We start from the raw sequence: 16,733 nt of genomic DNA, 5'->3' as shown, positions 1-16,733 counted from the left end.
TGTGCAAATAGACGTTTGTCGTAAAATTTACAATATATGCAACCTAGAACATTGTCATATTTGAACACTATTTGAAAGAAGTAATGGTGGCAACCCAACAAAGATATGTATAAAACGAATGTTAGTGCTAATATACATTTTCCGATCAATCTTATTGTGCTTCAAGCTGCTGCCTTATTCTGATTCCCTAGTTTCTCAGGAACCCAAGTTACAATATAAGCAGCGAAGACTCGCTTTACATGGACAGACAAACACATCACTTAAAAACAAGTTAGGAAATCAGCATCGATGACTGCAATGGAATAGCAACATCAACAGACTCCCTGGAAAGCTGCTGCTCGCACCACAGCTGGCTGTGTTGCGTCACCGTGGTTTCAACCCTCACAGAGGGTTACCAACCAACTCACTGAATCTGTGTGTGTTGGTGGCCAGCTGGTGGGTGCTGAAATGAGAGATGATTAGAAATGAAAAGATAACTGCAAATTAAGTGACTGAGTGTTGATTGAATGAGTAAATGGCTGAGTGTGTGAATCTTGCTCTTGTTAGGTTTTCTCTGTTCTTTAGTGTCCCATCATAGCATTTCAACTAATGATTATCGTTTATTATCTTAAATAGATGGAACAATATAGATGGATAGCATTGGGAACCTACTGGGATGTCTGCATGACTTTATAGTCTTGGCAAGTGAAGAAACACATCGCTGTTGAAAATGTGTTTATTCTGGAATATTTTCTTTCTGCATATTATGTGTTTGATAAGTGGTCGATATGGTGCTAAGGGTTGGTAACACTTTCAAACCCCCCAAAATGGTCCCATTAAGAGCCATCATGTCATCATCCAAAAAATAAGACACTGACCCCCCACCTCTCAGTTTGTTACAAGTAAATTGATAATAAGTGCATTAGCAACATTATATAATTTCAGTTTAAGAGCTTCCAATGATTGGAGAGACCAAGTCGTTCCAAGTCAGCAAGTTAACCACCGTGAACTTGTTTAGATTGACATTGTACACTTCCAGAACTTTTAGCTGCCTATGGAAGCTACATGTTACATCAGTGTGAATCTATAGAACACACTGTTCTGTTGTGTAGTTTCCACATGACAAGGCTTTGTTGTAGAGGGCGGATAAAGAACCACGTCGTGTTAAGTCAGGTCTCTAGGGAATCTTAGGACCCAGGCCAGCAGATGTACATAATTGTCAGAAAAGCTATTTATTTCCAAACAGTAAAATACTGTATTTGAGCAAAGGAACTTGAACTCTATTGAAAATGTATCACATCTTATAAAAGGCAAACATCTGTAACACTGATCTAAACATTTTTGAAACATCAGCAAATGTGACTGTTAGGTGCTAAGAAGGGCTGATCGATGATGGCAAAGCTCACTCAGCATTTCCATTCCAGAAGCCTTTGCTCATGCTGTAACTGAGACAAGACAAAAGGGGGGAGGCAGGTTGAAGAGTAGTAAGTGTGTTGATAATAGTCTCCTCGATATTGATGTCCATTAGATAAGTATACAGCACCCTGAGCCTCTCAATCCCCCAACGTGCAGATTTGCGCGCACGTACACATATCACCCCGATCCCTTTCGCTTCCCACAGCGATGAATCTAAGATTCCCAGCATTTAGCATTGATTATTAATGGAAGGTTTGCAATGAAAAGGGGGGCAGAAACTGAGCTGCTCTTTGCACACTGGTGAGAAACCAGGGGGTTCATGGCCAGTCCTCTTCCCAGAAACCCTTCTGATGGAAAGTGCCGGGCTTACGTAAGGACTTTCTGCTCAGTGTTGTGCTGTCTGAGGGCCACGGCAACTTTTGAGGACAATGACTATGCCTTTTTTCCCCCCAGAAATTGAGTCTTGACATTGGTCTTAGCAGCTATAAGGGACACTGAGTGATGGGATGTATTTTAAGAGCACAGGGGGAATGGATTTGTGGTTTTGTGTTACAGTGAGCACCAGAACTACAATTCAAGCCTCATCATATTATGTAATATTTTCTTAATATTTTACATCGATACAAATGTTAAGGTCATCAACATATCATTGGGTGGTTGAAACATAATGGAAACTATACATTAATAGAGGTGGGGTCCAAAATAAGAGGCTCCATCTGTAAGCAAGAGCATGTCAAAAGTAACACTGCCTCTCATTGTTTTGGGTGTAAAAAACAATTCTCATTCCAAAACTCGCCTTGTGTGTGTGTGCAATGTGTGAAATTGTTGTGAATTATAGTATGAAAACGGTTTGTATTGAGGATAATTAAAGATATGTCGAACAAACATGTACATACAGTACGACCCCCAACAACAAAACATATTTAATTTTTCGTGAAAGTAAAAGAAAGAAGTTGACACCTTGAAATCGAGGAAATATGACAGTAGTTCAGGAATTTACAAAGTAGTTATGTAGTCAAAATAGCTAAACTAGCTAAAAATCTAAAATTCTTTGTGGTTTTGAATAGTGAAAACAAAACGGCAGGTGAGATCGTACCATTAAAACAAAAGGCTAATGTGTTCAAATATTTTTTTGCTAAATCATCCAGGAGTCAGCCCTTAAGGGAGCACTACTGCTATTAACACCTATCTGTCTTCATCCCATCACCTACAACAATAGCCTTAAACTGGTACGCGATAGAGATCCAGATGCTATTTGATAGTTTAATCGAAAACTGAGTCATGAGACATGTTTTCCCCCGGTTCGTTTTTGTACTCATCTTCCTCTGCCCTCTTCTTTCCCTGCGGACCTAAATGTGCGTCAGCAAGTTGCTGAGCGCACCGGCCCGACCTGCTATCACTTCATCAGCTCCTGTCTCTATTCCTCTTTAAAAGAATATCAAAGAGGAGAAGTCACACATTGGTATTAGATATTTTCTTTGACTTTGCGAGATTTGGTGTCTATGGATAGTCTTAAAATGTCGTTTCAGAGGCTTTCTATCCTGCCCAAAGTAGAATTCAGCATTAAACACTCCTTATGCATTCAAGATGAACAACTTAGAACTCATCTATTCATTATTTGCTCTGTGCCATTGCTGAGTCACATGGAGCTTATTTGAGGCAGAAGTTTCTGTGTTTAGCAGGCATACGTTTGCGAGCAGATGAGGATGTGGGCTTTCTCCCGTTGGGTCTTCCGTGTCCCTTGACTGACTCAAACCTAGTGAGCAAAAATATCCACATGCCTGCGTCTTCTCCACAGCCTGAGGGAACATAATAATGCCTTAGCTAATCCGATTAACATTAACAATTCCACAGGGGGAATCGCTGCACATCTGCAGCGGACAGATAATTATTTCGCCTCAGATGTTTGTTTCTTTTTTGTTTCTGTTTTGCCGTCTCTTATGTCTTTGGAAGACCATCTGTGTTTTTTACTGTGGACTTGGATAGACAACATTGCAGTGTGATTTTTCTGTAGCAAACATGGGTGAATGCTCTCCTTGTCTCAAGGGCAAGCTTTGTATGATGTTAGGCTCTGATGATTGTTTTTTTGAGTTATGCCAAGGATGGTTATAAACAACAATGCAATTCACTGTTCCATCTTGTTTTAATTATTAAGGTCAAAGCAATGTATTATTTTTTATGTATCAGGTCTGAATAGCTTGACAAAGGCAGTGAATAAATGATACAGAAAAATAAACTATGAGCCAAGCGCTTCCTAGATTCCAAAGAAGGACAGATGAAACAACCAATGTATTTTTGTAATGCTTTTTGCATTACGTCAATGATTAGAGAGCCGTCCACTGAGAGAAGAATCAGCCACTTCCCACAACTATGTATTTCTCCAGGAATAGAGGGCCCACCATATTTGTATTTTAGGCTTCTACTCTGACATTTTGAAATGCTTCAATGCTCAAAAAGTGCTTTATTGTTCTCATACTGCCTGTGCTGCACAAGGCTTTTCACCCTCAGTCTGAGACCAGAGCCCAGTCTGCTCTGATTGGTCAACTGCTTAGATTTGTCCCACCCTTTACAATGTGTTTGGCAGTAGCCAATAGAAGTCACTATTTTATGGAAGTTAAAAAATGATTAAAATGGAGGAGTTTCAGGAAGGGGGGAGTGTGTCAGAAACTCCCTCTGGGGGTAACCTTTAGCGTTTTTAGGATTTTAGCCTTTGTAGACCATTGACATGCACACTTTTTTGGTAATTGATTTTTTTATATAACTGGAATGTGGCCGCCAATAATTCAAGCTATTTATTCTGTCTTGAAATACATAAATCATTCTGAAATGGTTCATTAGTAAATAATGTGAAGGAGCTACGCTCTCAATTACGGGGACTCCAGCTAGGAATGGCTGAGGTACAACACACTACAAAAAAGGGCAACCCCCCCCAAAAGCACAAAGGGCCCCCTTTAACTTTGTCTCTGTCCCATTACAGGTTGGGATTCTCTACTTCCAGCCAAGTGTTTTCCGCTGCATCCTGCTGCGATGGGTCCGCCTGCTGGGTTTTGCTACCGTCTACGGGACACTGACTCTTAAGTTGTACAGGTAACACACTTCCATTAGACACACATCTACACAAAACCATTTGTCCAACGTCGTTATCCATCCCAGGAAATCGGATTACATTGACCTCTTTAAGTGCAATTACATTGTGTCTTAACTCCTTATAAAAGGACTTATGAAGTGTCGAGGCAGCATGTTCCTCGTCTAATTCATCACCGGACTACACTGCTGCACATGTTTAGGGGGAGGATTCACTGCCTCATTAGGTGGAAGAGGGAAATGCCAAGCAAAAGTAATTAAGAAGACATGGGGTGCTGTGGCCCCAAATTATCTCATATATAACGCAGAACTGAATGATAGTTGGCAAGAGACAAACGAGAAACAAATGTGTGTGAGATCAGAGGAAGGGAAAGCACAGCTGGAGGAGGGAGAGACGAGAGAGCGGGGTATTCAGCACTGATAGTTGATAATGAGACAGGGGGTCCGCTGTATTTAAAGTAAAGCACTTGAAATTGTTCATCTGAGGGGCGAATCTGTCAGGTGAATCTGTCAAAAAAAAGGCTAATGAAGATGCGGATTAAGAGGATGTGGCTAATGCGAGCCCAGTAAACCCTTAGAGGTGGAAGTTAACATATTGCACAGATCAATTTTTTATGGGCGGCTCATTAGTGGTGAGCGCAGTGGACACTTCATCAATGTGTGTGAAGGGCACAGCCTAAGAATAGCAATGGCTGGTCATGTGTTGAGCACAGTTTAATTCAGAGTCACAGTCCTTGTGTTTGTCTGCAGATTTAAATCTCCACACTGTTGTGTTATATCAAATATATTATCATGTACTTGTGGGCTTATTTCTCCATTGTTAAGGTCTAGTTAAATATATACATTTGACATAAGATATTTCCATTTACCTCTTTTCACCATCTGTCTATAACGAGGGCCCATTCAGCTCTGATTGGTTAACTGGCCTGCTCTGTTGTGATTGGTCAACCGCTAAGCGATGTCCATCCCCTAAGCATATAGTGATGTCACTATGTTACAGATGTAAACAAAAGATTCCAATCGAGGCGTTTCAGGCAGCGGGGAGTGTCTGTGGAAAATAAACTCCCTCTGCGTGAATTTGGAAATACTGGAAAGGGAAAACTCCAAAGTCATAATAGGGCCCATTTAATACAATCACCCATATGAGGTTTGCCTAATCTGCTAGCCATTTGCCAGATACTATTATTTCAATAGAATCCTGATCAACATTGTTAAATATAGTTCCTTTGCCAGCGTCATTATAACATTTAGTTTTTGAGCCTTCTCTTCCAGTGTAAATTAAAGAAGACAATTTGAAATTACGCTATGAAGGTAGCTAACCTTTTTTTTGCACCAAATGAATTCCAAACCTTGTGTTATCTTACATATAAATGATTACCCGCGATAGTTGTAAAAAAGAATTATTGACTATTTTTTTCCTCATCCTTCAGAAGTCCTTTAGTCTTGAGACACATTTCGTTGATAGTAAAGCCACAAGAGGTCCTGTCATTTTAAGTTTTGGAGCAAAATAAAAAATGACCGTCTCTTTGGTTTCAAGCTCTTGCAAACAAATTTCAGGGGTTTCTCTTTGCTAGAGATAAGGCGTTTTACATGTTCAACAACTGTATGATGAGATGTTTCATATACAGCAAAAACCCTGATGTACAGTACACAAGAAAATAAAATGTGCCTTTCAGAAAGTTGTGTCATTCTGTCTTTCATATGATTCTATGTGTAAATGTTATTTTGTTGTAATGTTCTTAAAGTGAGCATCTCATCACCCCCCCCCCACCCCCCACCCCTTTAGGGTGTTGAAGGTGTTCCTGTCCCGTACTGCTCAGAGGATCCCCTACATGACCAGCTGGCGAGTGTTGCGTCTGCTGGGCATCATCCTACTCATCGTCTGTTGGTTCCTGGTGGCTTGGACATCTGCTGTCTGTCAGAACCCGGACAGGAAGTTGGCTCTCATCGACGTGGGCTACACGCCCGATGGGCTGCAGTTCAGCATGTGCCTGCTGGATCGCTGGGACTACATGATGGCTGTCGGTAAGCCCTGCTACAGTACTGACCTCTGCCTCCACAGGGTGATGTACATTGATTTATGGAACACTGAACTCTGTGTGTTAGGGGCAAAGTGAGAAGACAAGGGTTATTCGCAGGATTCATGGCATAAAATCAGGAGGCAATTTGTTTGGTGTGATAGCATTTGGAGGTCAAAGAAAGTCAGAGGTGGGAAGTAGTGGAGTACTGTACTTAAGTACATTTTTCTGGTACCAGTACTTTACCCCACTAGTTATTTTTCTGACGGCTTTTTACTTTTACTTCTTACATTTTTAACACAAATACCTGTACTTTTACTTCTTACATTTTCAAAACAGGCTTGTTACTTTAGTTTTTAATCTGCGTTTGGTGGCGTTATCATTATTAGATTCATTGCGTGCGACCAATGAAAACGTTGTAATTTTGCCGTTGTTCAGCATCAAAACATTCATTAGCTAACAATGACATTATTGTTGTATTAATATAAAGTGAGGTCAGTTACTCTATAAAACAGATGGTAGTTATGGGTACATTTTTACTTAAAGTGGACCTATTATGCTATATTTGAAAAATATATTGTAGGGCCATACCTATACAAAACATGTCTGAAGTTTTTTGCTTAAAATACCAAACATATCACCCATTGTAGCCATGCCTCATACTGCTCATACCCCTCTATTACAGCCCTGTTCCAAACAGGCTGATTCTGCTTTAAATGGAATGGCTACTGCTAGCCACGCCCCTTTGTAGCATCATGCAGTTTACCCCTGCTAAGAGAGTTTTCTACCGGGAGAAACTCAGCTAAACGCTGCGGTGATTAAATGCCATATTATGCTCCCAACCACTTCAAGCATTATTTCTGAAACAGTATGGAGCTCAAACCTTTCTCTCTCGCAGGATTTACCACAAGGATATTACGTTACACATAATCTCTCCAGTAGCCTACAGCGTTAGCTCCATGGTTAGCTCTGAGTGTTAGCATGCTTGCTAATGTAAACACAGAGCATATTACTCCCAAAACACGCCACGCATTGTTTCTGATACAGCACATAGTTTAACATGTTCTTTCTTAAGTGTTTACCGCTAGAACAGTGCCATTATATGTATTATAACAACTTTACTCTAAGTGCCTCCTGCAGACATCCTGCTGAATACACAGACACACAGCTGCGAGAGGGGATTCAGCTAGGAGATGATAGGTTGGGATGTGTCACGTGTGCCGGAGACGATAGGTTGGGACGTGTCACGTGTGCCGGAGATGATAGGTTGGGACGTGTCACGTGTGCCGGAGATGATAGGTTGGGACGTGTCACGTCGGCCGGATGTCGCCAATGACGTAATAGGAGCGAAGATTCTGGATCTGCTTGTTAGCACCCCCTTTTTTTAATTTTTTTTAGAGATGTGGGTACGGATGAAAAGAGAGGGTTTTGTTTTCTGACACTTTGTGAGTTCCCTGACACACCGGGGACACATATTTATGTATAAAAGACATCAAAAAGTGCATTTTGCATAATAGGTCCCCTTTAAGTACATTTCGAAGCCCATACTTCTTTACTTTTACTTGAGTAAAGAAGTTTAGTCAGTACTTTACTTTTACTAGAGTAATTTTAAACACGAGTATCTGTACTTCTACTTGAGTAAAGGATGTGTTTACTTTTGCCATCTCTGAAGAATGAGGAAGATAGGTTGGGTGGGAAAAACAGTTTGTCTCCATTTACATGAGTGAAATGCTCATTTGTTTTCCAAAAGTAGACATTATTCCTCTCAGACAGGGCTTCATTTTTGGACATATTCCTGTTGTGCATGTAGCAGAGGGCAACCAGCAGCCTATAAAGGTAGCTGAGAAATCAAACAATCTCAGAGGGGGGGGCAGATCTTGCCTTGAGGAAATCGGCATGCTGTTTTACATCTGCTGACTCAGGCTTGAATGAGTCAGAACCATGGTCTTTTCTACTTCAGGGAAAACAGATGGACCTCCAGCAGAGTCAACACGCTGTGATACTGTATACTGAATGCACATTTCATTTGGATTATAAGTGGGTAAAAATAGGGAGGCGCGAGTCAGCTCTGACGTCACCTACATAGTGTAAGGCTCATAAATTGAAAGCACACACACCACTCGCATGCAATTACAATAGAAAACTACCTTCATTCCAATCAGGATTTATTATTTAGCCAAAGCAATCATATATAAACTGCAGTTTCAGCATCACAGAGGTGTTTGTTAAAATCTGGAATATTAGATAGCATTTTAATTACATTTCTCTCAAATTCTTGCAGACTCTACAGCATTGTTTTATATATGCACTGTGAAGTTTCCTTTTGGTCAAGTTGTTTATTCTTTGTACAATAATGTAATAAGGCACCATTCATTAAGGCATGTTTCCCTTATTGGAAAGATGATAATGAAGGAGGAAAGAGAGATTTCTTCTCTTTCTTTTAAAAATTCTGAATCTGTAACCCATATTGGCAGACACACTGCAGATCTCCTTTCATTCAATTTTGATATTTTGTCCCTCTCATGCCGTCACAAATAACACATTACATGTCATCTAATGCTATCTATTGTTCCTGTTGTGAGGAATAATGTTTGTGTGAATCATTCCCAGTAGTTCAAGCACACAACACAATAAATGTGAAAATAATGGCAACAGGTTTTCATGGAAAAAGCTCTGTGTTTATTGCTGTGGAGTTTGCTACCTAGGTGACATTACATGGGGTTGCCATGGAGGTGCATAGGGATTCATTTATTGTCCAGAGAATACATCCACAGCTGTTACAAATGAGTATGATAGCCTTTGTTAACCGGGCCTTTTCTTACCTGTGTTGTACAACAGCTTGCACTAGCTCAATGAGAGCACTGTGAAGTGGCTGATTCGTTGTTGTATGTTACTTTATTTGTGGGTCAAATGCATTAAATGTATTTTTTTCAATGTGTTCACGACATATTTTCTATCTTGCTTTACAGCTGAGTTCCTCTTCCTGCTGTGGGCCGTCTATCTGGTGTTACGCTGTGAGGACGGTTGCCCTCTGCATTCCACGAACCTCGCTACATGGCCATCGCTGTTCACAACGAACTTGTCCTGACGGCAATATTCTATGTCATCAGGTGAGAATTCTTCCTCTCTGTCATTTAGATTTTCTTAGCGGATATATGTGGTGGCATGAATATAAGATAGGTATCTTAAAATCTATCTCTACAGTATCTATCTAAAAAAAACATTACATTCATTTGAATTCCTGGCATATCTTTATATTCTGGTGCGGTGATCCCCGCCCCTCTAGGATAAGAGGAAGATAAAACAACCATTATCACTAACCAAAGCCTCTTCATCAACATACAGATGCTGTACTTACATTCACAAACATGTTCCACATTTACTAGCTCCATATTTTATATTATAGTCTTTGATTACCCTCCACTGCTGTCATTTTGACCATTTATGTCCTCCAGTAGATGTCTAATTCCATCACATGCGGGCTACCGCTCGACCCCTCTGTTCATCTAGGATTTTTTTTATTATTGTGGTGAAATCTCCCCCCTCCCTCCAGTGTACACGTCAAACAGCTGCACCGTGCAGTTTATTTAAATTAGACGTTTTAGCTGACACCACCACAGCCATCCTAGCTGGAGTCCCCCTAATTGAGAGCTTAGCTCCATCACATTATTCACTAATGAACCATTTCAGAATGATTATGTATTCAAGACAGAATAAATAGCTTCAATTATTGTCAGCCACATTCCAGTTATAAAAATAAAATCAATTACCAAGAAGTGTGCATCATTGACGTATATTTGACAGTTTCTCTGGAGAAATCTGAGACTTTTTAACAGTTTTGATGGTATTTAAACATCTGGCTCTTTGTGATTATTTTTGCCAACCTCTTTAATCGGCCACTACAGCCTTGTTGTGAGGCTTGCTATGCGGAAAATGGCCCAATAAGACCCCTTATAAATTGGAAAGTGCCTGGTTGCTAGTCTGCGAGCAGACAGCATGCCAAATTATGAAATCCTCATCTGCACCGAAACTCCTTACAAAACATGAATGAGGGATGACTTCAAAGCTTTTGGACATTTCATCTGCTGGACCTTTGCCTTCATTCATGCCTCACAGCTATTACCACATTACTGTTTGTTAATTAGCCATTTACCAACTAACCACTGTAATGATAATGCTAGATGACATTTGCTTGGAGAGAAGCACTCTGGTGGTATATGGAATCATTATCCGACAGGACATACCTTCATGTCTTTGCCGTGCATGTGGTATCACAGTGCAGAAAGCCTGTTCTAAATAAAAGGCTGACTATTATTTCTTCCGTGTTATTGTCTCATTTTACACCAACTGCTGCAACACAGTCAGCCCAGTGTCTTATTGTCTAAAAATTGTTGAATCTTGTGACCAGATCAAGGTCATTCCCCCTTATTGTGAAACCAATTTCGAAAACACATTAGACTGCTGGTCTCCGTCTCTGCCGGCTCCATCTGTATCTAAGAGGTTTACTTCAGACACAGTAACGAGTATGAATATCATAGCATAATTTAGTTATTCTTGACTGCCTTTAGTGTATGTACATTTAGAATTTGACAAGGCACTCTTGTATAGATGTTAAAGATCTGTTTAATAACAAGACTAGTGCCCTGGAACAACAGATATTAAACTAATAATGAACACTAGGAATTCGAGCAGCTTGATTGATGAATCTGCATGCATTATCATTATTATGAATACTTTACTATTACTAATAGTAATTGCATGTACAGCCAGTCAAATCAATTGGCTATATGTCTGGGTATCACTGCTCTTGAATTCATATTAAACTAGATTCATTCTCTCCCTCTTGTCTGTTTCTCACATCCTGAATATCTTTCCTCTTTGTTTCATTTGACAGGTTCACTCTAGCTCCAGAGCTCCATCCAGACTGGATGCTGTTACTGTTCTTCACCCACACACACTTAACTGTTACAGTAACACCTGGGTCTGCTACTCATCCCAAAGGTAATCATCACATTTAAAAATGTATCATTCTTACCTTACATGTCTTTTTATTAACTGTTTTTGTTTTAATCCAGTTCAAGGATCAAGCTCAAAAGAGATTGTATTTTACATTCTTGTCAACAAACCTTATGAAAAGAGCAAAACTACCAATGAATTGTTATGATCCAAGTACGTTTTGTCTGTGTATCTGAAGCCTGATATATATTGTACATGTCTGTGGCATAGACCTTTATTGTTATCCAAAACACCTCACTGAGCCACACACAAGGTGACATTCCCAGCTGTTTTAGGAAACTATTTTGCCTTTTTATTGAATGAAGCTGTATATGTGAGACACATTTTAAAGATTTTCCGTAGTTACCAATGGATTTGGGTTGGGAAGAGAAATGCTGGGAAAGTCAGGAGGAATTGAGAAGCAAACTAAAACATTGATGGCTCTGAACTTTCAAAAGATTTGTTGACAACTAGAATGAGTGTTACAAACAATGCTGTTCCTCTTTATGCCACTCCATCAGTTCCTGTTTGCTGGCACCCAGATGAGAGATGATATAGCCTCCGAGGCGTATGAGGACGAGCTGGACATGGGTCGTTCGGGGTCGTATCTGAACAGTAGCATAACATCGGCATGGAGCGAACACAGTCTTGATCCTGAAGACATCCGGGTATGAAGTGCTTCCTTTAACCTTTCATTCTCCATTGTATAACCTGGTGACAACTTTTCCAGAAATACTGAGCAATGGTAGTTTTTTATTGCAGACACCAGACGAAATGGGCCATCTCAGTTCTATTAATGGCTGTGGCGTAAGGTCTTGCGACAGTCATTGGGAAAAACGTACCAACGTGAGCAGAGATTTCTGTTTGTCTGTTAGAGCTGAAGAAGTCTCTCTACCAAAAGATTTAGGCAAGCCAATTCAGCAGAAGGCATTCATTGTGTCAGATCGAAATACAGACAGAAATACCATAAAATAAAGACCTGAGCTTTGAGGCTGTTTCAGACCTAACATTAAAACACTCCGTTTCCTTATTTGATGCTGTCCGAAAACTGTCCTGTCTTTGCTTTTTATCAGCACGCATGTGATATTCCGTAGTATATAATTTAACCGTTTTTAGTCAAGTCTCCTGAATTTGTACTGCATGTCTCTGTGCAGTAGAATGCTTTTTTGTAACAGTGCTTTGATTAGAAATATCTATTTTTGAATGAATGCACTTCTTTGCAATCTAAACTGCCAACTAATCACCTTGTTTCTGTCTTTCCCCCCTTGATTTGTTCTAAATATGTAGGAGGAGTTGAAGAAACTCTACTCCCAGCTGGAGATTTACAAGAGGAAAAAGATGCTAGCAAACAACCCTCATCTCCAGAAGAAGCGTAGTTCCAAAAAAGGGTTGGGGTCGTTCGCTGATGAGACGCATAACTGAGATTCCGGAATCGGTGCACCGGCAGTGCAGCCGTGAAGACAAGGATGCTGGAGAACATGGGAGCAACCGTAACAGCATTTGCATGTTGAAGAAGAACCCTTTTGATCAGACTCACCCAGGAAAGCCGGCAAAGGAGGAGACGCTTAAGAACAAGGTTTTCTCCCTCAAGAAGTCCCACAGCAGTTACGACCATGTCCGTGACCAGAGTGAAGACTCCAGCAGCTCAGCAACAGACAAGATGGAGGTTACTCCGGCTGAAGGCTCTCTCCTGGACACACTTATGGGCAAGAAGCTGGTCAAGAAGATGTCCAGTGAGAATGTAGGGGTCACCAGTGAATCTACAGAATCGGTTCCTTTGGTCTGCAAGTCAGCTAGCGCCCATAACCTCAGCGCAGACAAGAAACCGATTCATCCCAGAGCCTCCATGCTTCAGAAGTCCCTCAGTGTCATCGCCAGTGCCAAAGAGAAGACTTTGGGCTTGACAGGAAAGACCCAGAGCGCCGAGGACAGCAATAAGAAGAGTCAGCCAAAGAGCAAAGAGACGAGGGCCAATGCAGAGCCGGAAAATGAATTCCAACCCAAGATGATTATGAGCCAGTCAGTTGAGTGCAAACAGACTGCGTCATTGGGCAGGATCATGAAACAGCCAGTGAGCGGTAGCCAGCCTACAATCTGTTCTGATCCAATCACGGGAAAAGACCTCTATGATCTCTCAGAGGTTTGTCCCTGGGAACTGGAGGATCTCCCAACGCCGTCTGAAAACAAGGTCCAAAAGCATGTATCCATCGCGCCAGATGAAACCACAACTGTTCACGGAGGGTAGCACCAAGGGAGGAAAATCTCAGCAGCAGAAACAGAAAGCTTCTGATCAACCTCCATCGAGTGGCAGTCATTCAAAGGAAATTCCAAAGACCACCGCGGTACGAGCAGAGATATGTCCATGGGAAGATGGAGGTGAAAGTCAAGGTGGTCAAGTGGAATGCTCAAATCCACAAACAAACAGTCAGGCAAGCAAACTTGCTCAGACCCAACCGCCTCATTCAACAGAGAGTTCCAAAACACATCGGGTAGACGTTTGTCCATGGGACTTTGAAGAGGCCCAAAAGAAAACTGAGTCAGCTTTTTTCTCCAGATGTAACAACACAAAGAAAAGGCACCTCCCCTGTGGAAGGTAAAAGAAGAAGTACTCTTTTAGATCCATCCAAACCAGGAGACTCGCTGCAGCCACTATCTGCAAAAGGAGATGTCTGTCCCTGGGACTATGAAAGCACTGCAGTATCTCCAAGTTCTGAGAGGACACCCAGTCCCTCTCAAGCATCCAAAACCAAGGAATCCCCATCAAAAAGAAGGGTACCCCTTCCACAAGAACAGTTGAGAAAGAGAAATCAAAAGACGCTGATATTGAGAAAAGTAGAACAAAAGCTAAGGACAAGAGTAAATCTTCAGAGAAACAAATAAGCCAACAAAAAATGGCTGCGGTATGCCCATGGGATGTGGAGAGTCATCAGGATGTTCCGGCGGTAGAAAAAAGGCAGAGTGCAAATGTAGGGACGGCCAAAGCAAAGCCAGCTGAAGTCTGTCCATGGGATTTTGAGGCTTCATTAGATCAAAAAGATACAGACAAAAGTGCTTCTCCCGTGAAACAGAGCAATCCCACTCCTAAAGGCGGTGTTGTAAGTGCTCAAAAGGCAGACGTTTGTCCCTGGGACTTTGACGATAGCACATCAAGCAAGAAGGCATGACCTTAATGGACTATTGAAATTATAGTTATTGATGTATACTTTTTTCACTCTGAAATTGTTCAATATAATCTTTTATTATAAGTGCGGTGACTTGGAAGAAAAGTTCAAGATCAAGTTCCACGAGTTGCCTTCCTTTATGAGTTTTTTTCCTGTTTTACCTATTTTGAAAATAAGTAAAATGTAAAAAAACAATAAAGTCATGACAAGCATTCCAGATGATTACAGGAAGATCCTGAGGATAAATCTTAGACTAATTATGCAACTTTTGATTCAGCCTTTTCACTTCATTAGCAATGTTGAAAATCTGCATATATCATGTTCTCTATTCGGTCAACAATTATTGGTGGTTGTTTTGTGCATTCTCATCATCACTTATTGGACTAAGATATGACATGATCTGTAGGGGGAAAAGAAGTATGAAATGAAGGTTGATGTACAAAACAGCAAAAGTGAAAGCCAAAGAATAAGGAAACAATTGCAAAGAGCGTTATTGGTCTGTCGGCGATAAAGTTAAATTATTATTTTGTGTCCACTCCTTGGCACAGAGGGAGGGACTCCCAGTATATAAAACAGTATATAGCACTTTAGCCAACCTAAATTGAGAACTGAAGGCGGACTCTGTTCTTTTTGTACATTTTGTCTTCTTATTTTCAACTTCATGGCATGATGTCACATACCGACCAAACTTAGTTTTTGTTTAGATCTATTTAATTGTAGTTCTCAGCAGATTAAATTGCTTCCAAGTCTGCAGAGATGTACTGTATGTGCCTAACTAACTAGCATTGTCTTGTATCAGTCTGAAGCGAAGCAAAATACTTCTTCTTCAGCACTTTGTGACGGTGAATTATATAAACAGCATGCACAGCCAAGTGTTGAGACTAGTTGGACCCTTCTGGTTTGTCAACTAAAGCAGTTTATATGTTGAGAAATATATAATGTTTGTTTTTTTAATATATACCAGAGGCACTTCTTTTACTGCTTTCATATTTCCAGACGCTCATTCAGGATGGTGGAGATTATATGAGAGCAGCATTAACATGAATGTGTGTCAAAATGGCTCATATGTACACTGTAAAAAGTAGGGATAGAAATACTGGGGCAATACTGAGGGAACAATTTGCACCAGCTTTGTTTATGAATCCAGCATGGATCCTTTTGTTGGCTTGAACCAAGTATGTGTGGTTGTGTGTGGACACAATATCATGAATTTAAAGTGTAAATGTAATTCTGTAGCTGAACCTCTGATGTCTGACAAGAAGAAGCTTTAACTCACTAAAAACCCAAAAATGAAATGGTTTCTCTAAACGGTAATTAACATATTTTACCATTTACCAACCAGGGCAAGTAAAGCTACTGCTTTGAAGGGTAATAGTGGTTTATTATAACTTGGGTTTTATTTTCCTAATTATGGCCATCATTCCAACCAAACATTTTGAGACCTGGAACCAAAGCAACAACACTAAAACAAAGTTTTATGTGGGCATGAATACAAACAAAGGCTAACAATAAAATACACTTATATCCAACCTTTTGTTTACCGACCGACTTTCTGGTTAGAATTTGAGCTACCATTTTGACCGTAGTTGTGTGTGCATACAGCCAATGGGACTTCAGTGATGTAGCCTTGTTTCCAGATTTTAGCTTTTACTTTGTCATAATTACCAAAATAAAACCCAATCTTTTGGAGATCAAAACTATCCTTTGATATTTTAGGATAAAATATTACTATACGACCATTATACAATGGCGATAACAAGCACTACACTGCCATCACTTTTTTATTTGCATTTCTGTACGGAAATTGAATGCATGCTCTTCCCAGTTTAATTCAGGTTTGTTGATTAGTTGAGATTACCTTTTAGAATTAGGTTTAGCAATGCGACATCAACTAATAATCTGACTAAACCTTTGAGGATTTTAATTTGTTTAATGTTTTGTATCAAAATGTCTAAATATTCATCACGCACTATCCACGTGAAAAAAAGAATCTCCCACTTAAATTTAAAATGACCGTTGAACACTTGCTAATAATTGCTACCTTGCAAAAAAACATATATCAATAGCATCCACGGTACTT

At 40.3% G+C, this 16,733-nt stretch overlaps 1 protein-coding gene across 1 annotated transcript in view; it reads left to right on the top strand.

Moving 5' to 3' along the window:
- gpr158a (G protein-coupled receptor 158a) overlaps window positions 1-15,172 on the top strand; it is a 64,771-nt gene extending 49,599 nt beyond the window's left edge. Inside the window, 14 exon segments of the mRNA XM_034149334.1 lie at window positions 4,373-4,482; window positions 6,266-6,504; window positions 9,467-9,501; window positions 9,503-9,523; window positions 9,525-9,607; window positions 11,392-11,473; window positions 11,475-11,498; window positions 12,014-12,160; window positions 12,255-12,338; window positions 12,780-12,884; window positions 12,886-13,731; window positions 13,733-14,035; window positions 14,037-14,250; window positions 14,253-15,172. Of these exon segments, the coding sequence (XP_034005225.1) occupies window positions 4,373-4,482; window positions 6,266-6,504; window positions 9,467-9,501; window positions 9,503-9,523; window positions 9,525-9,607; window positions 11,392-11,473; window positions 11,475-11,498; window positions 12,014-12,160; window positions 12,255-12,338; window positions 12,780-12,884; window positions 12,886-13,731; window positions 13,733-14,035; window positions 14,037-14,250; window positions 14,253-14,656 (2,697 nt within the window). The 3' untranslated portion in view covers window positions 14,657-15,172.
- The last annotated feature ends 1,561 nt before the right edge of the window (window positions 15,173-16,733 follow it).

This window comes from Trematomus bernacchii, unplaced genomic scaffold (genome assembly GCF_902827165.1).
Source record: "Trematomus bernacchii unplaced genomic scaffold, fTreBer1.1, whole genome shotgun sequence".
Lineage (NCBI taxonomy): Eukaryota > Metazoa > Chordata > Actinopteri > Perciformes > Nototheniidae > Trematomus > Trematomus bernacchii.
Note: the sequence above shows the minus strand (reverse complement) of the source record. Positions and strands in the feature narration are given on the sequence as shown.